Here is a 25,586-nt window from a genome sequence, read left to right as displayed (position 1 = left end):
AGAGCCAAAGGTACACACCCCTTTAATTCTGCACCCCCCTTTAATTCTGCACCACCTTGTCTTCAATTAAGACTGGACCAACTGTTGAAAGTGTATAGTTTAGAAGGATAATGCCTATGAACACATCACTGTCTCTGATTATCGTGAACAATGGCCCAAATTTACAACTGATTAGTGTAGGCTTGTGTGCAATGCTAAGAAGCCCTTCTCGATGTAAAGTGCCTAAAATGACAATGCTGATCACTTTTTTTTTTTTGCACTGAAAGTTGACAGGAGAGCTGTGCCATATGTCTCTGAGTCGATTAGTATTTAACTGTAGTGATCTATGCAAAGGGGCGCAACAGTGCGGGGACAGGTCAAAAACCCCTATAATTCCATGCAAACCTAGATCTCCTAAAGTACGATGAGTTGGCTCACACTTAATCAAACCAGGTGCAATTAATGGGGAAACACAATATTCCATGATATGTCTACTCATATTTGTAAATTCGGTAAAACTACGTATATTATGCTGCTAACTGTGTTCTTCATATAGAAATTTTTACTGGAGGTAGTTCCTTAAGCACAAATTTCATGCCAGCCTCAAGTAACTTGTATTTACAAAAGGTTATGATGCTTTGTATCATCATCATCAAAATATCTTTATTCGGATATTGAAACATCCAAGGAAAGAACAATACATTTACACATTTCACAATACAATAATATGAGCAAATGATCTTAAAATATTTAAAATAAGTCATTTCTACAGGGTTTGTCCAGGGCCTTAATAACAGGATTACACGAGAACTTATAAAATGGCTGCGAATTCATAGAATTTTAAAGTGCAGGGTGCTAACAGCTATAAAGTACGAGATACCAACACAGTAAAATTATTTAAAATGCATGATCATAGCCAGTTTAAAACAATACCTTATAAAATAAGCTATAACATATTAAAACATCATAAAACATCCCAAATACACTGTACCATACAATTCATAATTTACATACATCCTCGGTAATGTCTACTGTTATGTGCAGAATATATATACAAGTTTAAAGAGGGAACTTTAATCATAGAACCCAACCCTCAGTGCCCAACAAGCAAAGTTGCTTACACCTCGCGTCTAGACTTCCTTAATTTTGCAGCTAGTCTTAAAAAGTTCACAGTGCAAAACAAGGTAAGGGGTTCCGAGGAGAGTTCAGGTATAAGAGTGCTACCCTTACCTGGGTAAATGTATTCACTCTTAGGATGGTTTTTAAGAAAACTGCCCATGGGTATTCATATAACGGACCTAAGAATACAAAATGGAGGGTATCCTGCAGAGATCCCAGATCGCAGCCGCATGGACCCTTTGATCCAATATCTCTTGTGAACCCTGCGGGGACTGCTAATATGTGATGTAAAAGATCCAGTCTGAATCTAGTCATTAAAAATCTATCATTTTTATTATATATCTGCGCCAGGTAAGGTTCTAAACCTGCAACAGATTTCGTTAATATGTGTGATCGCACTGACCCTTTCAGTATCTCGCTGTCTTCCCGGGCTCAGGCTAGACGCCTGAGGTATTCTGCTTTTATAACTACTTTTAACTGGGGCGTCAGGGACGTGGGCTCATCAAAACAACTAGCAAAGCCCAGCCACTTCAACGTATCCTTCACATATTTAAGCCACGGTATCCTATGTCCTTTGTCCCTATTAATTCAATCTTTGATTTGTATCATTTTAAGGCAGCTGATAACATCTTCAATACACAAATGGTGGAAGAGGTGTGGCAGCGGCCAGGACGACTGACTCTGGAACCTAGGAGCTCACGGTTCGATTCTCGCTGCCGGCGGCAGATGAGGCCAGCACCATATGACTCTGTGCAATAGCTCGCTTAATCTTCCGGACAGCACCTTGACACCTTCCGGTAGTTGTTTGTGCAATACAAATACTGGACATTTACATAACTGCATATATGGGGCTGAGCAATTTGTTAGTTTCTCGCAATGCAGCAGTGTAGATTAACCTGCAGTTCTGTGCTGACTGGTTTGTACTAGATTTTGTGCTATGTACCGATTCCCTCCCCCCCCCCCGGATTGATCTAAAGGATAGTAGCCTAAACTTGCACAAATTTGAAGCACGCTATCTGTGTAACATTGCTTAAAAAGAGAATGGATGAAGGGTAGCTTCATGAGTGTGCTTCAAGGTTCTCCTCCTCCCTTAGACTTCTGGGAAACAAATGGTAATTTCCACGTGCAGTCCATTAACTGGCCAATCGTTAAACTCACAGAGGGCTTTAACAGGTGAAAAGGCTTACTTTCCATAGATCTGAAGCCTGGCAGATAATGCTGTTTCACATTCAATAACAAAGTGACTCTCTCAGACAAATACAACTCCCAAAAGAGTCTGTCGTTTTGGGGCTAAAGGCATTAAAGAGCAGAAAAGCGTACAAAGTTGTCAAATATGTCACACAGGCGCTATAAGAGATTGTGTGTTTGCTCTGAGACATAATAGATTTTCCACCCCACTGAGCTTTTATTTTTAGGAATGAAATACTCACTCTTTGTACACTATGCGTTATCCCTTTACCTGGTATGGATTTGTATGTCTCACTGTCTGTTTCCATTTTACTCTCTTATTCTATATCTGAGGGCCTTGGAGGAACAGGGTGGTTTTGAAGCCCTGTTAGGTGACACCCCAGGCAGACAGAAGGAAAGGGAAGCACTTTGGGAATGGTGGCACCCTTAGAGGGCAGCATCTTCAAGAGTACCTTCAGATTCAGCTTTGTCCCTCCTGGAAGGGGGTTGCATGGTGAAGAGTGTTGGGGCAACACCAGACAGGAATAAAACAAGTGCTTGAATTCAGTGACAAACAGGAATGAATGACAGCTCTATAAATTAGGTACTATTCTGTAAACAATGTTAATCCCTAGCATTTGATAAATATGTTGTGTATAAGAATGGTCCCACTGAATGAAAGCATGAGATATGATTGCACCTGACCATGCTCTGATTAAGGCAAATGTTTAGATGGCTAGATCCGGAACATAGAGGTGTTGTTTTTTGAAAATGTGAGATAACCTAATGGGCAATTGTGACATAAAGAGGTGTGATTGCGAGTGGATTATCATACAGTAGAGACCTATACCCCACTTATAAAGACCCTGAGGTTTAACTAAAACCTTTATTTTTAGAGTTTTAAATAGCACAAACTAGACCCGAAGATATCAGGTATCAGAGCGCTTTACATGAGCACCAGTTTCTTTACAGAAGGACGCATCCATTCTTGTTAGGCACAGGACATTAAGTGATTTGCCCAGCATCACAGGATGTTGAGCGTCGTTGCCGAGACTCGAACCCGGTTCTCTAGCTTCAAGGTCGATCGCTCTAGCCGTAAGGCTACATCCTCTCCCCAACCATGTGTTCTGTGACATATACTAATGTGGTTATGGCAGTTAGTCTTGAGAATCAATAGAGCATAGGCACAGAAATGGTGAAATGCAACATCAGGTCTGTCTTTTAGCTGTTGTCAAAAGAGCCCAAGGTCCTCTACTAATAAGGCATTTGGTTTGAGGGGCTAATTTATTTACCTTTAGTTCCTTTCCAGTTCTGCAGCAGTGAATTACCCCCACCTTATGGAAAGTATGGTGAAGCAAACACTTCTGATGAACTCTTTGTCAGCCTGTCTAGATGTCTTTGGGGCCAAGGACACAGAGTATGGAGCCCGGCTGCTGTGTGCTGCTCCTGTGCTCTCCTCCATTATCGAATTCTTGACAGACTGATATGCAATAAGAGATATCCCAGTTTCAGCTTATGCATGCTGTGCCTCTCTGCGGCCCACTTGATCCAAGTGGTTGTATCTGTATCTCTGGTATGTCAATGCAGTCACCGCCTGTGTTTAACCGTCCCAGCCTGTGAATGCTGATTGTGAGTTGCACTGAGGAGATCTGTGCTCCATCTGACCATCATGAACTTTATACTTTGCACCAGCATTAATACAAACATGGAAAGGCCACACAGAGACAAACTAAGAAATGTACAGCACATGGACTGGCTAGGCGTGTAGGCCCAGCTGCTTTCAACAGAGATGCAATGATAAGTTAATGGAAAAAAGGGAAAAATGTGAGAAAGTTTGAGTGGACGATAAACAGCTGATTTGAAAAAATTGAGTTGAGAAAAGTTGCAAGTGACATGTTAGAGAGAACTCGAGAAAGACAGTGTAGGGTTTCAGAAGAGTGACCTGATAGACAAATGCACTGAATTTAAAGTCTCTGACGTTCTAGAGCAGCTTCAACAGATGTCGCCCGGGGCAGGCACAGGCGGTCAACAGAGCGGCGATTCATGGGGCTTTTGTGCACAGGGTGAACCCAAAGTGTTGGCATTGAGAGTTTAACACAGATCTGCAGGCGATGATGCTAGAAGAGATGTCAAGGTTAAGATGGATTAAGAACATGCTTCTGCTGGAAGATGGTCCTGTTTAAACATTATGAGTGCACCATGTATGAACCAGATGTCATGTGTTCCACAGACCTCCCTCGTTGAAATCAAGTGTTGGATCTTTCCCCTGAGCTGTAGACTTCCAATGCGCATGGAAGAAAGAAAACGTCAAAGGATTTGCAAGAGTCATGAGAAGTGTGTGCACCAACCCTTGTTCAGGCAAATTCCTACTCCGATCTCTTTGTCCTTTCCAATGAGAAGGAGCAACAAAGAACAAGGTGAACAAGAGAATGCCTACCAATCTCAGCAACGGGTGATCGCTCAGGGCCGCATCTCAATCCATCATTTTTCGCCCATCATGACCCTCTAGGTAGAGGCCCACCTTATGCAAATCAGTAATCACCCTGCTCCTCGTGGAAACTGTCCATAAAGAACTGCCAGACAAGGCTCCCTCCAGACGAGAACCCAAGGAGCCCCAAGCTATGTTCACTGTTGTAATGTTAGAATTATCTGCCAGAATGCTCAAGGCAGGTTACCATAGTGCTTTGTAGAATCTGCTGTGGTGTCAGCTATGCGTAGGCAGGCACAAGAGCTTCACAGTTGTGGTTGATGTAAAATAAACTTACGTTTATTCATTATACGATTGAGCAGGTCACTACAATATGGTGACGAGCCCCTGTTCAGCGTGCATGAGCCACAGTGAAATCAAAGGACAGAGCAGGGGACTTTGTGAAGATTAAGTTGTGAAGAAGAGGGGGTGGAATAAACAAATGTTTTAATCCCACGGAATCGCAAGAGGTTCATGCTTGGCATGTTGTTTTGAAGAATAGGCCGAGAAGGAAGAAAAGAAGAGTGGCATTATATTGCAGGAAAAGTGATGAACTCAGCAGGAAATGGGTAGGCAATGGTGAAATGGAGCAAAGTTGCAGTAGATTCATGTTGGTGAATGATGCAGAGATGAGAAGCGGAGGAAGAGATGTGGAAGGAGGTGTAAACGGAGTGGAAGGCGAGAGAGTGTGTTGTTGAAGTGGGGACAAGTAGAAGCAAACAAAACTGCATGCCAGTTAAGTTCTCGGATTATGTAATGAGGTGAAATCTGTATTCTCTTTAGGAAAATCTTTAATTACATTAGTAAAGATATTTTAATTATAGTATGTTATTTTATTTTAGTTGGTAAGATATAAAAGTGTACTGTAGATCATATAGTTTGTATTTTGTATTTTGCTGTATATATTGCTTGTGTTTTTGTGTGTAAAGCAAGGAGATATGTTGTAATGTTACAATTAGCTGCCAGAATTCTCAAGGCAGATTTGTGGATTCTATGGGGCAGATTTACAAGCCACTTGCGCCACTTTTGCATCATTTTTAACATGGGAAAAGTGACGCAAAAGTGGTGCAAGGGGCTTGTAAATCTGCCCCTGTGTGTCTCGAGATTTCAAGGGCAGTTGTGGTAAGATATATGCATGAATAGCAAGGGAACTTCACAGTTGTAGTTGATATCAAATAAATGTACCTGACCAATGTAGAGAGTGACACACGCACACGCACGCTCACACACACTCACACACACTTGCATAATTAATGGATAAAACACCTCAGGCAAACCTAGCCGACACCAAAATCACATACTAATTGATTGTTGATTACAACACTGCCATACAGCCGTTGGTTAATCAAAGCACAGTACAGTGCCCAAAACAGATCCTTACAGCCTTCAAGAGAGAGGAGTGGATGGTGGCTCTAACACAGCTGTAAGCTGTAGGTCGAGGGACCGTCCGGTCTGCCGAAGGCAGAACCGGAAGTCCGGAGATCTTATGATGCTTAGAGTGGCTATTTAGCCCGCCTCTCTTTTTGGCTCTCCTCCATTGGCTGGCTTCCTAAACGGAGGCCAACCATTGGAGGAGAGAGCCGTCCCTCCAAATAGGCTCCGTCTTTTTCAGATTCGGGGGTGTGTTCCATGCTCTTCTTTCCACTTTTTAGCCACGCCCTTTTTAGGTCTCGGCTCGAAGGCTGCGCTTGCGCAGTCTCGCTCCGAGATTTAATGTTTTGGAGAAGAGGGGCTTGAACCCGCCCCTCTTCTCTCCTCTTCTCCATGGGCTGGCCTCTTAAATGCTGGCCAACCATTGGAGAAGAGTCTTTGTCTCGCAAAACAAGCCCCGTCCTTTTCGTATTCGGGGGCGTGTTTTTTCGCTACTTTTCGCTGGGCGTGTTTTTCTCTCCTCCAGCCAATGGCAAGAGGAGAGAAAAGAAAAACACGCCCCCGAATCCGAAACCGCCGCTGCGTTTCTCCGAGGCATTTCTGCTTCGCCTCGGAGAAAGGCGGCGGTGTTCATGGCTCTCGCTGCCCTATCCTCGCAACCTGGAGCTTGTGGTGAGGTGTGCTCTGATGTTTACGTTTCCAAATCAGGTCACAAACCATAACACGTTTAAATCCTGGTTTCTCCACTTGACACCAACCATGTGATCTTGCGCAAACCACTTTAACTCCCGGTGCAAAGTTCCGGATTCCCCGGGAACGGTCTAAGCTCCAATATTAAGCCTTATCTTGGAAGACTGCATCCTCCTGCACTGGAGCCGCACTGTTGGGGTCCCCCGTACCCCAGGATGTCCTCGGTGTTGGCAGAGCTGCAGAAAGGAGGTCCAAGGGTCCGTCCCTGCCACGCCGCTCCTTATGCGCCCTTGGCTCCTCTGTGGACTGCACCCTCAGCTGCAGCGGGTGGAGAACGAAGGATCCGCTGAAGAGTGGGCGTGGTGCCCTGGCACCCCCGGGTCCGCACGGGTCCAGCTGGGAGTCGAGGTGAGTGTGTGGGGTGCCACAGGTGCACTCTTCTTCCCCTGCAGTTAGCCTTGCGGAGCTCTCAGCTATGGCACAGTACCGGTGCTTGACACGGATCCTCCCCCCTACCTTTAAGTACAGTGCATCCGCCCTATCCAATTACAGCGCCATTTCCCCCCCCCCCCCCCCGCGGCCCCTCCCGGCCCCTTGTGCGCTCTATTGTTTGCTAACAAGCTTCTGATGCAATTTAAGAGCCGCCAGACTCTGCCAGGCCGGGAGGATGTGCATTATTCATGAGGCGCTGCAGTGGCGAACCTTCAAGTCTTGGCACCTCCCACAGTGCCCTCGTGTGATGGGCAAGGCGCTATAGGTCACCCCTCTAAAGGCAGCTCGGTGTGTTGGGACCCTACTGCAAAGAGTACCGTTAAACCCAGGCTGTCATAATTGGGCAGATATAGGCCTCATTATACTGCATAGTTGCCTTTTTTGCCTCCTAGATTGGTCCTCCCTTTCTGCGTCATTCGAGTGGCCTAGGAGATAATAAATATCATAATTCAAATTAGGCATGTCATCTTTCCGAGGTCGATAAAAATAGTCCTGCAGGTGACACAGCCTTTAATCCTTCTGAGGCTGCTAATGTGAAGGACATTCTACTCACTCCCTCCACTGTTCAACAGCAATCTAGATGATACCATGAAAGGGGCGGGGGAGGGGGAAAATAAAATGCTCTATAATTGTATTATCTTAGCTTTTATTTGTCTCTAGGATTGTATTCACAATGTTAGCATACACTATACATTGTTTCTTTTCTCTCCGGCAGATCTAGCATCTTTGAGCTCACCCCTTTACTGCACCTCCTTTCAGCACTGAAGTTGGCAGACATAGTGATTGTGGTGCGGCTGTGGTGAGAAGGGAACGTTTGGGAGTACTTGTGAGGGGGGAGATTAAAGTTAACAACCTCTGACTGTTCGGGGCAACGCGTTCTGCATACATGATGAGTGTGAACTCAGATGCATGATGGGTCGTGTAGTTTCCTTGGTCCTTGCGAGGGTAGTTAATCCTACCCAGATTGTATTTTTGTTACAGGTTCGGATTTATAATTCTCCTGTAAGAATGAGTTAAAAGTAGGGCTACAAGTCTTAGAAGGCACAGCGAAAAACATGAACTCGGCGAGCTGCTCACGCATGGATCAGGGCACACGAGAACTTAAACAAATTCGCCTTCAAAGTCTCCTAAGTGGTCGAGGTCAAGAGGCAGGTCAGTGGGTCCTATAATTCAAACAGAGGACGTAGACTTAGGGCTAGAGCAGCCGACTTTGGAGCTGACGCACAGGGTTCTTGTGTCGGCCTTGGTTCAGCATCCTGTGATATCTTAATCTTCCCGTGTTTATAAAAAATTAATGTGTCTTGTGTAAGGTAACTGGTGGTCATTTAAAGCGCTCCAATACTTTCGGGTAGAGGTTGCGCTATATCAAACTGCAAAAAAATAAACAATGCATTTAGGAAGAGAAGGGGCCGCAGAGGTGGGTGTTCATAGCTCTTTGACTTTACAGCCTGTAAGCGCTTTGTGAATATACACATCGTTAGTTTAAACAAGCGCGCGCCTCGCGCTACAAGTGGGGGGGGGAGTGCAAGAGCACACAAAGCGTTTCCCTTGCAGGAGCATTTGAGAGTGATTAAGCTATTGACATTGTAAATAACAATGCTGTTTCTTTAAATCTTTTAAAAACAACAACATAAACAAAAATAATGTCATGAGCACTGCCAATAGCTCTAACTTTAACAATGCCGAGACCATTGCGTGGTAAATGCTTGTTTACATCTCTCGGGTAAAACCTTTTTTTTTCCAACTCAAGTTGCTCACCCTAGTTTTTTTGCCACTTGTTTAACTTTGCTTGTGTTATAGAGTCTCGTTTTTAATTAGCTAAATCGAATCATGGTACGGCATTCAGCTGTGTCTACTGGGAAACTCAAACATTTCCAAAAAAGGCCATTTCCCATGCCAGACCAGGGACGTAGCTACCAATGGTACAACAGGTGCAGTGGCGCCGTGGCCCTGAGGGGTTCTCAATGAACCCTCATTATTGCTCTATTTTACTACCCAACCGCAGTCAAAGGGGCTGTTTTCCTTGATTGCACCAGGGCCCATGGCACCCTTCCTAGTTCCTACACTACTGGACGTAAAGTAGGTAGGACCCTGCCATGCCATGGCCCACAACACATACTTCATGGGGGGGGGGGGGCATTATTTTGTGTTACTCCACTGTGTCAGACTCGTGTTTCTCCCAATCTTAAGGCATGCTTCATAAAGTCAATTCATGGTTTATGAACCGACAGTGAGGGCACACGCAGACAGCTGCTTGGCACTGAAGTGTAAAGAGATGCAGGAAGGATGCGCCTCCCGGGCGTCCCCCGCCCCTTCGGCTCTCCTCCCCTCCACGAGTAGGACTGTGCCAGCGAAGATTGCTACTCGGAGGGAAGCGAGACGGGAAGGCTAGCTCTCTCGCGCTCTCCTGCGATAGGAGAACGGCGGAGCACCTACACTGTGACTTGACGTACGTAGCTGCTGACCTGCTCCCACAGCTCACGGATCACATGGAGAGTTTCTTTAGGAGCAGGAGGTATGGACCGGACACCCTGCGGGCGGGAACCCTCAAACCCCGAAGCACCGGACACTGACGAGGGTGAAGGGGGCTGAAGAAGTGAAGAAGGCAATGATGTAGTCCCTGCAGAGGGGGACGATAGTCCACGCCCCTAAACACCCCCACACCTCAAACATGGTAACTTCCCGGCTTTCTCTCACTTTCTAGCAGGTTCCGCTTTGTTCTTGCACGGCGCCTGTTGTAGTTAGCACAGCTTATTGTTCTTTAGCCAGCTATCACAATGCGACTGTCACACAGTGAGATACGCAACAAAGTGATTACTGTTGATATTATTGTTTATATTTTGCAATTTGCTTCCACTTCTGCAAAGGTATTTCAAATCGAAGGGTGGGTGGAGTCTGCAGGTTGGGTAGTAGAAGGTGCTGCAGACATTGCCTTATTCGGTTTCAGTTGTGCCAGTTGAAAAATATCCATTGCTTTCAACTAACGCCATGTCTATTGGCCGTAACTTTAATCATACACTAAAAGCGGTCACAATTATGGGTCAAAGTTGACTTAATTATGCGGCTACACAAGGCAAATCATGCGGTGCATTGCAGTTCATTTGTGTCAGTAATATTTCAACTATTCTGTCATTTTAACATCTCTTAATACTGTAGGGGCAAACGTTGCAGCTAATTAATACAAGTGGAACACATAAATATGCAATTAGCAACCAAAAAGGGACCAGTTAACCTTTACAAGGGACCTGCTACTGTATGGTACCACGTGTGGTGCATTTTCTAAGTGAAGTTTTATCCAACGGAACTACAAACAATGTTTTTGTTGAAATCTGCAGATTCTGTAGCTAGTGAGCGATTATGTGGCAAGTGTGGTAAAATCCATAATTATGCTGAAAACATAACAGCTACAGAACTGCATAACTACAGAGGCTCTGGTTATAAGGCAATTGGGGCATTCTTCTTAGGTGTACTCCTTGTTCGTGGGTACTTCATAAATTGTGTATGTGGGTAGGGGGTTATGTGCCTTATAGTTTCCATTAAACAACAGTGATTGACTGAGTGCCTTTCTACAGCGCTCGCTACCCAGAGGGTTCTATTGTCTCTGTAGTGCTTGGCTTGCAGTGAAATGGTGGTCCTACAAACAAGGCCCACTTCAGAATCTGTCATGAATTTGACATTCAAGTAATCGAAAGTGGAAGCTGGTAACTTAGGGCCTTATTATGAGTTTGGCGGTGTGGGCCGCCACGTCAGCGCCCCGCTCCCACACGCCAAACCCATATTGGGACCGCCTGCTGGATTCCGACTGGAATCCAGGTTGGGTTTTCCTGCGGTAAATGGCCCATGGCTGTGCCGTGCTAAGGCTCATACGTGAGCCTTAGCAAGGCACCGCAATGGGAACACCATTGCATGTTCCTGCTGGGCATTGACTTCCCAGTCCATGCCCTGCAGGTACGGGGGGTGCATACAGCGCGGACACCATTTGGCCCCCTTCTTGCAACCTCTGGCTCAGAGGCACTAGGGGGTCCTGTAGGACCCTCTTAGTTTTCTCACTGCCACACTTTTCATGGCAGGTTCACCGCCATGAAAACTGCGGTGATGAGGAAACTCCTAATATGCTTGGTGGTGCCACAGCGGCACTGCCAGCATATTGAGGGCCTCAGACTGCTGCAATACTGTGAAGGATTGCGGATCCCTGGCGGCAGCACCAGTTCCATTGCGGTCTGTTTGCCCAACTTGTAATACGGCAGTCAGACCGCCGGTGCGGCGGTAGCCGCACCGTCCACATGGGGTTGGCGGTCCATCGGACTACCAAACTCACAAGGCCCTTAGTAACAGTGATGTTTTTTAGTGGGAAGGCATACCTTGGTATGTTTCAGAATGCAAATAATTCCTCCATTTTCAGTTCTAACAAGTAGTGTGGTTAATATTATTAGCGTAATGTAGACTGTCTTAGCAGACAAGAGTAACTGGACAGGTATCAATTGTAAGAGAGGGAGGCACTAAGCAGGCTGCGTTTTAAGAGAGAACAAGGAGGGGAAGGTGTGAAGAGACCACCAAGCGCCTGACTAACAGCTGGCTCCCTCTCACGGGGATGACCTTTTATGCAGTCCCCCAGCCAACAGTACCAAATATGCACAGTTTTCCCATTATGGGCGGGAAAGTCCCAGCATGCTTTGTTCTGTAGGCCTCACCCTCAATACAGGGGCCCATTTGGTGTCTATGGAGACTGAGTAATAGGGTTAGCGGGCAGTGGCGCCAGGGATTGCTGAGGGTCAAGAAGAGATGAAAGCAGCCATAAGAGGCTGGCTCAGAGCCTATGGACGACAGTAGCCGAGGGAAGAAGGAGTCAGGAGAAGACCTCTAAAGCCAGAGAGGCTTTAGGGCAGTGGTGGCGAAGAGGCGCTGAGACAGACGTTCAAAGTGCGCCAGTGTTAACAGATGAGCTCTCTTTCAAGAGGGAGATGGAATACAATGGAGACAACAGTGCAAGGGCCTGAGGTGCGAGGCTGAAAGGGAGTTAGGAATGAGAGACCAATGAAAGCGTCAACCTTGGAGATGGAGGATGAGCTGTCAGCCACGTGATGCAGGAGCCCCTCAGCAGTGGACAGGAGAAACCCCAGGTAAGTATGGCCTCAGGAGTGCATGTGCTACTGATACTCTTAGCAGCTTTCAGAGCTCCTCTGCAAAAGACTGAGAGGGCCAAGCCTAATGAATCTGAAGAGCAGCAGTGGGCTCCTGGTTTCACTTGAGTGTAACTACCAGGGCTCTTTAAGGGCTGTTGGTAAACACAGGACTTGACGTATCCTCCAAAACGTTAAAAACAATGTTCAATCATTCCTGTCTGTCAGCTGGGCCCATGATAATTCACAAAGCCCTTTATTTTTTCATGAGCTTGTACGTTGGGTATAAGGTCATATTGGAAGCCCTGCTCTTGTTGTAAGTTTTCCGTAACTTCCAGCATCTCATAATTGGGGTCTCGTCAGGTAGCCCACATCACTGGGATAGGTGATGCTTCTTAACTCAGGTTTCTGGCAGGACTACTCGGATTAGACGTGAAACAGGCAGGGAGGTCATAGCCATCTACAGAATCACTGTCTGAAAAACCCTAGTCTCTTGGCCTTCAGCAAAGACACACTACCCGTAAGAAATGTAAAATACCCTCACAAATGGGCCTCTACCCTGGCTTGACTGACGCCACTTAAGGCAGAACCACCAACTGACTCTCAATAGATTTGATGCCTCACAGCTGATGAAATATTCTTCTCTTACTAACCTATCCTAAACTCAAGTGACCTACTTAAAAAAGCGTATCTACTATAGCCTTAGATCCTGAAGTAAAGGGCTCTACCGGCCATTAAAGGCCCACTCCAGCGTTACAGGCAAGGGCCTTTAACAAGTCAGCATGCCTTTAATGGAGGTAGAGCCCTCTACAGAGGGCTCTATGGCTATTAGAACATTCCGCCCCTAGTGGGCAGAATGTTCTAATTTGTAAAACAATTGCCAAGGGGGCTTGAAATTCACCCAGGCTCCGTGAATCCATTGTTCACAGCCACAGCTTTGAACAAACATTGGAATGTTGATGCTCTGGGCTTCTACCGGCCAGGAGCACTCCATTGTCTTTAATAGAGCGCTCAACATTCCAATGTTCTAATATTTAAAGCGCCTCTTGTTGATACAGGTGAAACATTAAAATTTTTGAATAATTAATATTTTATTAAAATTGATATTTCATGCACTTACCAATAAAATGAACTGAAACTAAATAAGACTATCCTTCTGCTGGTATCTCACTGACGGGCATTAATCAGCTCTGAGAATCCTATGCCAGGCCTAGAACTTGCTACCAAGAGAAAAGTTCAGTTTGGTACACCTCAAGAAACATGCACACCTACGACCTTCGTTTTACCTTCTCACTTACGTAATTGTTCATTCTTGCTTTTGAAAACAATAAAAACAATTGCATTAACCCCTTCGACGCTCATGACGGAGCGGTTCCGTCATGCGCGTCGGTTGCGCTGTGCGCATGACGGAACTGCTCCGTCATGGCCCCGCCCGCTCAATAGAACCCTCAGCACAGCGCGAAAATCCGCGCCGCGCTGAAGGGGTTAAAGAAGATAGTAGATTACTGAGTAACTGCTGCACAGGGATGTGTCTGAACCCATTTCACTCCTGTGCTGCTCCTGAGGTTGAAACTTTGGAGCCTGCCGCTCCACGAGAGCAGCAACCATTCTCCATGCTAAAATCTGCTTGTGTAAAATCCATGGACCCGATTTACGAAGCCTGTGCACTGCCATTGTGTCAGGCAAGGCAAGGGCTTCAGTGAGATTTACAAAGCCACCTTGCATGGCTGTGCCTGGTTTAGTAAATCCAGAGTACCCTAAGGCAGTGCAAGTTGCTGCCTTGTTTTACTCTGTGTTCAGAGGGCCTTCCATGGGTGGAGCGTGGGTGTACCCACGCATCCGCCCATGGGTTTTGGCGAATTCCCTGATTTATTAAGACTAGTAAACCTGGGAATGCATCAAAATGCTATGCCTTCTCAACAGAGGCGTATGGATGAGGAATATGTCTATCTCTACTGTTTATTTCCTCTTTCCCCGTGTGCTACTGCAACACACAGAAAGAGGTAAATGCCTCTGAGGACTGTTTTTGTGCAGGGAGGTGTTCTTAGTGCAGCAAGAATTGCTCAAAACAATTGTAAAACTGGGCATCTGTGTGTGCCAAGCATTTCCCTAGTAAAGACTCGTCCAAGCAGAGGAAAGAACAAACAGTCTGAACGTGCTCAAATTAAACACCAACACACTGTGGCCCTAAATACTACAGGTGTACCAATCCCAAACTCCTGCTTGCATTTAGCTCTTTCTTAGTAACCTTACACTACCTACCGGACCACCCCACACTGTCAAATGTGCTCCATTCCAACTAATGCCTGACTACCACCATGCAAGCTCCAACACTGCTCAATTTGGACTAAACTTCGCGGGGTGGTCACCCTGAGAGGAGCCACCCCTCGGAGCCCACATTCAGCAGTACAACCTGATGCAAGTTGTGCCAGCGAAAACTGCATATTTAAAGATTGTGGACCTCAGAAAGGAGGTTTTCTATTAGCATAGCTACCAATTTATGAGGATTGACACACATACACCTAAGCAGCAATTTGTCAGAAGTTACATGCACATCCAAATCAGTCTTTTTGTCAATTTTTAACTTAACAATGGTTGATAGTCTGTATTCTATATAGTTTTCTTTCTATTTTGCCTATAGTGCACTCAAACCTAACTTCCTCCTCTGCTTGTCGAAGGAAAAATACAAACCCGTAGGTAAGCCCAAAAGGATATCCCACTAAGGTCACACACTAATTACGCATCGGTTGAGGCACATTATGGGTATTCGTCTTTTAAACATTTCATATGGTACCAAAGTCACAGTGAGTTTCAAAGTCCAGAAACAAATCCAAAAGTTTGGTTGGTTAACATTTGTTTATTATTCCTTTCTTGGATTGTCCAAAGTTCAATCTAACACATAACAGCCGACACGTGTTTCGTCCATCCGGACTTTTTCAAGGCTCAATGGAAAGTGGAGTCTCTTTCCATATATAAAAACAGATGTGAGCGACCACTTCTTGTTCGCAATGATCAGTCTTGGCATTAAACGATCAATGTTGTTTGTCAGAGATTTCTTTCTAATACCTCGAGCATTCCCCAATCGAATAGTCACGATCTGGCAGTAATCTCAATATACAGGTGCTACAATGCCAGAGCTCCTGGTTATCTTTCCAAGGACCCCTATCAACGTCAGTGATGTCGGGACCCACTTGTACTTTGTTTGTGGACTTTGAAACTCACTGTGACTTTGGTACCATATGAAATGTTTAAAAGACGAATACCCATAATGTGCCTCAACCGATGCGTAATTACCAATTTATGAGGAATTGGCTTAAGGCCAAAATGATTGAGAGGCTTACGTCACCGGAGTGTCTAAAAAAGTGATGCTCTGGCAGCATAAGCCTCTCATAAATGAGCCCCCACGTTTTTTGACAGCTTATGAGTGACATTTCTATGATTTCGGTATGTATGTGAGTGAAATTACGCTGCCAAATGTGTGACACTTTATTACAAGTAAATTCCTGTTCTTAGCTCGTGGCACTGTCAAGATTTCAATAACAATGTACCTCCTTGAAACACAAATAAAATTCTAATTACCGTTTGCACATAGATGACCATCAATGTGTGCTCTCTGCAGAGATGCCAAGGATTGGATGAGCATGTAGTGTAAAACCTTAATGAGAGCCACTCTGAGAAACATGCACTGCTTTCAACTTCAACCCCAAAGTTTCCATTCATACCCAGTCATGTTCAGGTACCCACAACCTGAGCTCACCCAGGCAACTCAGTTGAAATTAGGCACAGTGCTTAGTTTGAGCCGGTGGTTTCCGGTGCTGGGCACTGGCACTTAATTGTTAACGTTGGCGTCTGTGGCCATATGCCAGAAGGTGGCGCTGTCTGAAATAGCCACAACAACAGCAATTATCAATTCAGTATACATTAAAAATGACTATTACCTCCACCCCAAGCCATTCTTATAGCGCTGGGAGCCTGGAATAGTCCGAATTGTCACACGTGTAAGAGTGTGATAATTAGTAGTTCTGTTGTTACTATCATTGACAGCGCAGACAGGGGCATTGTGTGGCACAAGCCCCAGTGGCGTCCTGAGGAGAGCTTGTATTGTTTTTTTTTTTTTTTTTTTACAAATGAAGTAGATTATGCACTGCTATAAAGAGTCACATGCGTGGTAGTAAACGACAGAAATATAGCACCAATGTTATGAAAAGTAAACAGGGACTCAGGTTAAACTGCAATGCTGACACAGATTACCTTAACAGTTTACAGTCACTTCTGAAAACATCAGGTCTGAGAGCACTGGCCAGGTTTCAGACTTCGGCTATGTCACTGTTCCTCTCAGCAAGAGCTTCATGGGCCAAGAACGCGTTACCATGGCAACCAGCCATTCTCTTCTCGGAGTCTGCCTCACATTGCTCGAGGAATTTAAAAGATTAGGCGCACTAGCACTGGCTTTATTCAAAGAGCGCTGAGATTAAAGTGGAGACATGCCAAGTGCCACGCATCTAGGGTTAAACGCCTCAAGCAAAAGAGGCACATAATAGTGCAGTGATGCGGGGAAACGCACTAAAAGGCGCTATATTAAACCTAGATGCATTGCACCTGGAATGTATTGGCATGCCAAACATCACAACAGCTGGGTGCAACCTATGCCCCTGGTAAAAACCGAAAACCCACAATCAGGATGTACTGGTTTGGCAATCTGTGAACTGTATCGTGACAAATCAGAGACCCAGCAGACTGAACGGCCTTGCATCTGCATAGTTAAAATGACAAAACCTATGCAAGCAGTTTACACTCCACGCCGACAGGCTCAAACATTCGGAAAAAGTTACTGCTCTGTATTTTAATTTTGGTTTTATAACAGAGGTAGTTTATACAGACAGTTTTTACAGAGTACTCAATACACAGTTAAAAAAGTTAGATTTAAAGATTAAGGCAGTTCATCAGAGTAGGCTGTATAAAATGCAAACACTTCACATCAGGAACTAACAATTGTTAAGCTATGACTATGTACCACAGAAATGATGCCAAGAATACACCAGATTATAGCAATTATTTTGAAAAATAATCAGGTCTCTCACCTAATCCATTCAGTGGTGTACCACATTATTGAGCTTTTAATATCACCCTGCTAGAATAACAACTCCAGATATATATATACATATATATATATCACTTGAAAAACCATAGGCTTTACACATGTTATAGTTAGGTGGATATTTCACTCGTAAAAAACCAATGAAATTCCCCCGTTATAGTTAGTTCAGATAACTATAACTCGCGCGCCCGCAATCCACTGCTCATGACGTCACATATTACATCACTCATGACATGGTCAGTGGCATCACTCATGACATCACTGATGACATCATCCTTGTGATAGAGTGGCGGTCGCGCGAGTTATAGTTATCTGAACTAACCATAACGGGGGAATTTCATTGGTTTTTTACGAGTGAAATATCCACCTAACTATAACATGTGTGAAACCTATGGTTTTTTAAGTGAATTTGCAAGGTTTTTTAAATGCTAATTCCTAACTATAATGTGTGTGAAACCTATGGTTTTTTCAGTGAATTTGTACGTTTTTTTAAATGCTAATTTATTTATATATTATTATTTTTTTTATATATTTATTTTACAATAAACTACGTATTAACATTTTTTTTTATTTTCACAGTGCGCGCACGGTGCGCGCACCCCCGCGATTTAAAAAAAAAAAAAACATTCTGCCTTCGGGGTCCTTCAGGGACCCCCTTACAAAGGCTAGGGGGTCAGGAACTCTCTACCCTGTCCCCTTTTCACGTTCGCCACCTTCCTTTTTCACTCTCGCACTGAAAACAAACAAAATGGCGGCCGACACTTCCTGATTTCGACCGATTCGAACGTTGACTAACATGTAACCACCAATCAGAATTACGCTCGCGCACGTTAGGGTGCTCGCATGGTGCGCGCACGGTGCACGCACCCTGCGCGCGTATAGATATTGATATGCTTTTAAATGCTATTTTCTCAGGAAATACTGAACAGATTTACACCAGACCTGCAAAAGGCACTTCCTTGACCTTATGGCTACCTCTCTGCCAAATTTCAAGTAATTCTGTTCAGCCGTTCGGGCTGTAGCTGTGTCTAAAGGTCCTATGGAAAAATGCACGGGGAAAACGCGTTTTGGGACCCCCCTTTTTTCTCGGCCCCCGCTTGACGAATCACCCCGAGACTTTCAGGGTAGGAGCTGAACGGAGCGCCCAATTGGTTTTGAAAATTTCGCGAGGATTCGTCAACCGGCGCCAAAGTTATTCAAAATAGAATTTTGAGATTTCCTATGGAAACACGGTCCTAACTATAACTATCTATTGGCATGTATTCAAGTTTGTCCGCACGTATTGCAAACAATAGTCATAGGTGAGAATCCAGGCCGGGTTTTGCAGCTCACGGATTGCAGGACTGTCAGGGCTGAGTGTGCGAGCTTGAGCGCCGGGAGGAGGACGCCGCCCCGCTCCCTGCCCCGTTCTCTGCCCTCGCTCAGCTTTGCCCCCGCCTTACCTCCGCAGGGAGCTTTTGGGCGCTGCTGTCGGGCGCAGCCTGGACTTTGGGACTTTGGACTTCCCCGTGGCCTCTGAGGCCCGAGGCCTCTGGCGGAGGAGGGAGGAGGAGGGCGCGGCAGAGGCTCGGCAGTGCACACTGGTGACATCGGCGGACATCGGCAGTCAGAGGCAGTCGGTAGTTGGAGGCACAGAGCTTTTTGGAGTACCGAAGACCCCTGGCCTACCCCTGTGTCCGGTAAATGATTCTTCAAGACCTTTATTAACGTTGTGGGATTCCTATTGTGCATGCCCGGAAGGCGAGTCACTGTCTGATCGAGATAGCATAGATGCGGACGCGGACGCGGTGCAAGAAACTGCAAACTGCGGAGCTGAGAGCCGAGCCGCGGCAGGTAGATCTTGCGGCTGGAGACCCACTGTGGAGGCAGGTTACGTGGGAGAGCTGCTGAGAGTCACGGCGGGAGAGCAGAGCGTGACTCGCGGCTCGCAACTCGAGACCCGCAGACGAGGCGGGACGGGGGAGAGCCGCTGAGAGCCGCAGCTGACGAACCGAGCGGCTTGAGTCCACAGCAGTCACAGCAGCTTGATTGGCCGCCTGCTGCCTGTTGCTTTAGAGCCATTACCGCCATCACCGTCCAGGAAAGTGAAAGGCGGAGAGCCCAGCAACTTTCAACAACACCACCACCGTGAAACTGCCGGTGGACTTTGCGAGCCAGGTACCAACGGTAAACGCTGATCAAGTAGTTAGGGGCAATTGGGGGCAGCATCGAAAGAACAGAGGGGTCGAACGGGGTCAGGGGTGGCCCCTTGAACCCCCCTCCCCTAGGCTTCTCTCTTACCTCTTTCCTTTTCATATAAACAAAAACAAACAAAAAAAAAACATAGTAACGGCTAACACATCGTATTACATCATATTACAAGGAAACCAAGAGAAGGAAGGAAAAAAAAAAAGAAAAAAAGGGTTAAATTACAATGCGGTCTGGAAGGCTGAAAAAAGAAACGGCCAAAAACCGCAAGAAGTTGAACAAAGAACCCACAGAACTATCTGAGGATCAGGAGACTGTAATGGTGCTAAGGAGTGAGGTTGTGCAATCACCAACTCACCTGCAGAATTATGAACATGGCCTCGACCACATAAGTTGTATTACCAAGAACGAAATAACCCAGACGCCTTCAACTCAACAGCATAATATGCAGGACGAATCAACTAATGACGTAAAAAAGAGGACCCTCAGAGACTTCTTTAAGAAACAAGGAACCAAAGTTCAAGTCTCTACCAACCCCATTGAAACATCGCCTCAACCTGTTCAGCTTCCCCAAGCTCTTCCTAATATTAACACAGCTCAGATCAAAGTGCATGCCATGATTCACGATCATCTTCAAAACCAGGCCTCCACCACACCCTTAGACAGTTATTTAACAAGGGACGCACTCCCCACCCCGGAAAAAAATAGGTCAAGTCCAGTTACGCGGTTAGGAAACACACCTCCCCCTTTACAAAAATTTAATAAAGAACAGAGTTCATCACCAATAACCATTTCAAGTGACGATTCTCTTTTCAATCCCAGACCATCACCCTTACAGCAGGAATCTAACATTCATCTAGATAATCCGGGCTCCCTTGGAAACAAAATAAAATCCACCCCCCAAGCAGCACAATGGACAAGAACCATTCCAGGTAACATTAAGTCGTTAACGCCAACGACACCACCCGTCTTTGCCCATTATGAATCCCCTGAAACAAAGCCAGGTGAGCCCAATGACCACTCCCTCTTGGACCTATCCTTTTTCAAGACAGAACTCAATAAAACAAAAAATGGTCATGACCCAGCAGCGTTTGATTCTACCATCATTTGGCCCCAGCTCCTCCAAACTTTGCAATCTACAGTGTCTGCACTAAATTACCATTCAGACAAACTCGATTTACAAGTCGACCTTTTAAATACATTAGCAGTATACACGGCAGGGATCGAAAACAAACTAGAAGGCTTGAATACCTTAATAACGAAAGCGCAATCTAAAGTCAACCTGACCCAAGCGATATGCTGCTGCTCGCCAATAATCGATAGCCTGTCTACACTCCCTCAGTTCCTTGCTATGGTCCTGACAGAAATAAAGAAACTACCACCAGGCGTGCAAACTCAATCACACCTCTCAGATTCACATTCAATAAATGGAATCACCCCAAAAGTCAAAGACCAAAGCATAAATTTTAAGGCTTCTTCAGCAAAAATCACCACTCGGTCAATCAACGCTCCAGTAATAGTTCCGTCTCCAGATAATCGAGATAATCGAGCGGCACCTAAGGAATACGGTATTTTTCAATTAATCAAATCAAACAACAAAAATAATATCACGTCAAAAACAGACAAACCACTTACACTCGAGACTGCGCAAATTGATGACACCGGGGACGCCGGCCCAGGTTTGGGACCAACAAATAAATCACCTAAAAATCAATACCTGAGCAAAAGAGAAAGGAAGAGACTACGGAAAAAACGCAATAAACGTAGTACAGCGACTCAAAATATGACTAGCGAGCCATCACACACTGAAAAGGTTAACACACGACTAAGCTCAATCAGCACTGTTAATTTAGATACCGTCCTCACATCACCACAAAAATCACCCACACAATTGTTCATAGAGTTACCAGGCAAGGTGCCATCAACACCTGCCAATAGCAAAAAAAACAAGTCCCTACCTGGGGCCAGGGGAGAGGTTACAGCAAAGTTCCCACAGCCTCTGACTTCAGATGAGCCGGGAAAAGTCACGAAGTCAGAAACATTATCTTACATCATCAAGACCGGATTAGACGACTCGATAATTCCAGCAAACACGGTGAGTGCACCAAAAGAAATTCAAAACAATGAAATCACAGAACAGCACGATGACGAGTATAGGTCAAGAGGCAAGGAAAATTTTCAGATAACATTATCTAAGAACTTGGACATACTACAAACGGGTAAGCTTCTACCAAACAAAGTAGACCATGCACCCCGAGGTGAACATATTGGACTTAAGCAACAATCGTCCTATATTCAAAGGAGAATTGATTTACCTCAAACCATAGACGAAAATAATCATAAGACCTCTGGCCCGGACCTCTCAACATCTAACTTAAAAACTAAACTGTTATTCATTCCTGAATATTATACACAAGGACCACATGACATCCTGAACAGAGGGAACATTTTGAAACTTTTCAAATGCACCCCCGAATTGTGCCATATCGAATCCAATGATATAATCTCAATTGAGTTCAAACCTATCGAAAGTAATCAACTCACAGAATCAACGTTAATTACCTTCTCAACTTCAGCAATCAAAGAGGAAGTAATTTCAAGGTCTGATTTATTTAATAAATGGGGCATCAAAATAGTTCCCCAAACAGAACCACGGTATCCATCGGTCCTTGTGAAACCTTCGGTCACATTAGACAAACAGGGACCATCACTTTTTTCAGTATTGAGATCAGCCAAAGGGCGATCCCCAGTAAGGGCGATCTATCCAAAAAAAGAGGAGGCCAAAACCAAAGCAATTGACTGGGCCTGGTTGCCAGCGGCCCTGGACGGGGGAAATCATAATTGAACTCAATCTGGTCTCTCAGTGTGCTCATGGAACATCAATGGCTTTATCCAAAAATGTCAATCCCCAGATGTGATAATGTTTTTAAAAAATCACGAGGTCATACTATTGCAGGAAACATGGTCCTTGGTCAGCCTCCCAATAGAAGGATACTTAGAATACAGAACACCAGCTCAGAGGCTGCACAAATCGGGTCGACCCAGTGGCGGTCTTTCAATTTACATCTCCGCCAAGTTAAATGTTAATATAGTGCAACTGACATTTGAAGAAGATTGGATTTCCGGCGTAAGGATTGACAACCCTAAACAGACTGAACAACTAATCCTGATCAATATTTACATCTCACCAAGTGCCAGGGAGAAAAAAATGAAGTTTAACCATCTAATCCATGTTCTGTGTAACATACAAAGTAACTACAAAAGACCAGCCTGCCTAGTAACTGGTGACTACAACACAAACCTCTTTCAAGAATTTCCGAAAGAGTATGATGCACCGTGGCCAGACACTCTGGAACAAATAAAACCCACTGGCAATAAATTTAGCAAACTAGGCGAATACATGGTGCTACAACTTAGTGCTCTGGGATACACAATCTTAAACGGTCGCTTCCCCAAGGATAATCCTCCAAACTGGACAAGATCAAACGGTCATACTCATTCCTTTTTAGACTATACCATCTGTAACAAGGAAATTCTCCCTCTCATCGAGAATTATACCATAGCTGCTCGAGGAGACAGTGACCATCGTCCTCAAGTGACCACCCTGTCATTCCACTTAGTACATCACGCCACAACAAGTTTGACTTCAGAAGGAAACTACACTGATAACCTCCAAAGGCTGAAGTGGTTTGACCCGATTATACCAGCAATAATGAGTCAATGTAGAGTCCAGCGAGATTCTACGAGTATTGCTGCACTCCCGCCTATTTCCTCATGGGAATTCTTCTCCCGAGAACTGCTTAAAAAATTCCCACGTACTACACGGAAAACCAAAAAAGGAAATCAGGCAATAATAACAGCCGAAATCAGGAAATTAAAAATAGTACGTAACAGTGCTTTAAGACAACTACGCAGGTTCCCTGGGGAAGATTATAATCATAATCTTAACAAATATAAGCAAGCTCAAAAAGCACTTCGACGTGCAGTATTTACTGAGAAAAAGAACCGCTCTGAGCAGTTCTGGCTAAAATTGTTACACGCAAATAAAAATCATAACCCAAAAATCTTCTGTTCACTTGTTAATACTAAAATACACAAACAAGGAGGACAAAGCAGTGCTAATATCTCTGAAGCTGAATGGGTTTCCTATCTCACAACTCACTTTGAGGAACCAGAAAAAGATGTCCCACCGGCCAGACCACCAGCCACGGCTCTTCAACCCAATTCACGCCAACTACCTGGCACAACGGATGCAAGGATATTAGGAAACCATGTCGAATTAAATACAAGGACCCCATCGACAACCAATACGGAATCTCTGCTTCAGTTTATAGATCTGTCACAAAGTGCTCCAACAACTCCGGGAATTATTAGAGAAAAAACTGTTCGAATCATAACCGAGGGTCGTTCAGACGGAGCTCCAGGGCCAAACGGACTCCCCCAGTCTCTGTTTAAACAGGATACAGAATTTTGGGGAAACCAATTGGCACCGCTCTTCTCCTATTGCCAGACCAAATCGGTAATACCGGAATCGTGGCAAGGTGCCATTATTCAGCCAATTTACAAAGGCGGCAAGAGATCAGACCCAAAAAACTATAGGATGATCACTCTGTTGGACGTGGAATCAAAATATTACACTAAGCTGCTCCTTCAAGATCTGGCATCCTGGGCTGCAAAAAAACATCTTATACCTTTTAACCAGACAGGATTTGTGCAAAAATCAGGCACTATAACGAACTTGCTTGCAATTTCTGTCCTGCTGGACAAAGTGGTGGCCTCAGGAACGTTAATGCATGGCTGTTTCGTTGATTTTAAGGCTGCATTCGACCGCGTACCCCGAAGCCGATTATGGCTTAAACTGCGGACATGGGGGATTCCACCAGTGTTATTACAAGCCATAATCATGTTACACACCAACACATGGGTTCGTATAAAACTTGGGGATGGAACCTATATCTCAAGGAAAATACAAACCTCCCGCGGAGTGAAACAAGGGTGTGTGTTGGCGCCCCTTCTTTTCAATCTTTTCATCTCTGACTTGTCAGAATCACTTGACGAAGTTAATTCTCACCCCCCAAAACTTGCCGGGACAAGAGTTAGTAATCTACTATACGCAGACGATCTGGTCCTGCTAAGTCACACCAGGGTTGGCTTGCAGAGACTACTCGATCGGTTGTCTCTATATACCAACGAAAATGATCTCAAATTGAACTTAACAAAGACAAAGGCAATCACCTTTGGGCAAAGGAAATATCAAGGTGGAGGTTGGCGATATAATGGTAATAACGTCGACAGAGCCCCTTCCTACAAGTATCTGGGGGTTCACTTGGACAGAAGGGGAATATTCTCCAAACACAGAGAAGAGGTAGAAGCCAAAGCCCTGACAATCCAGGTGGCTTTTAAGACTCTAGCAAGGGAACTATCTGGTCCCAGTCTGACCCCACTTATAACTGTCATGAAGGCAAAAATTATCAATTTCCTCACCTATGGCCAGGAGATCATGCAAGGGAAAGACAACAGTCACGTAAATAAAATAACAACAAGAATATTTAAACAGGCGCTGGGTCTACCAAAATCTTCATCTCCCGCCCAAATACGTCTCGAGTTTGGTCTACAAGACCATCAAGCAGTAGGGCGTGGAGCATACATCAGGTTGTGCAATAAATTGCGTACCTCCAGAGAAGGAACCCTGGAGGCTCTTTTGTGGGTGGAAATCTCAGCCGGCTATCCTGGCAGTTCATTCCGGCGCTACCTGCAAGATTCTTTAAAACTCTTCGATACAGAAGAAATTTGGTCCTCTAATCCATCTCAGCAGGCTCTTAAAATTTACATCAAAAGAAACGTCCGCCTTTGGTCTTTTCATTCGGATAGAGCCCAACTGGTGCATCGTAAGCAC

General features: G+C 45.0%; 1 protein-coding gene across 2 annotated transcripts in view; it reads left to right on the top strand.

Annotated features, from left to right (window-relative positions):
• The first annotated feature begins 9,647 nt into the window (after nucleotides 1-9,647).
• Nucleotides 9,648-25,586, top strand: part of KIAA1755 (KIAA1755 ortholog) — a 483,080-nt gene continuing 467,141 nt past the window's right edge. For both annotated transcript variants that reach the window (XM_085619206.1, XM_085619204.1), the window contains exon 1: nucleotides 9,648-9,959. In XM_085619206.1, coding sequence (XP_085475332.1) covers nucleotides 9,957-9,959 — 3 coding nt within the window. In that variant the 5' untranslated portion in view covers nucleotides 9,648-9,956. The remainder of the gene's footprint in view (nucleotides 9,960-25,586) is intronic.

This window comes from Triturus cristatus, chromosome 7 (assembly GCF_964204655.1).
Source record: "Triturus cristatus chromosome 7, aTriCri1.1, whole genome shotgun sequence".
Lineage (NCBI taxonomy): Eukaryota > Metazoa > Chordata > Amphibia > Caudata > Salamandridae > Triturus > Triturus cristatus.
Note: the sequence above shows the minus strand (reverse complement) of the source record. Positions and strands in the feature narration are given on the sequence as shown.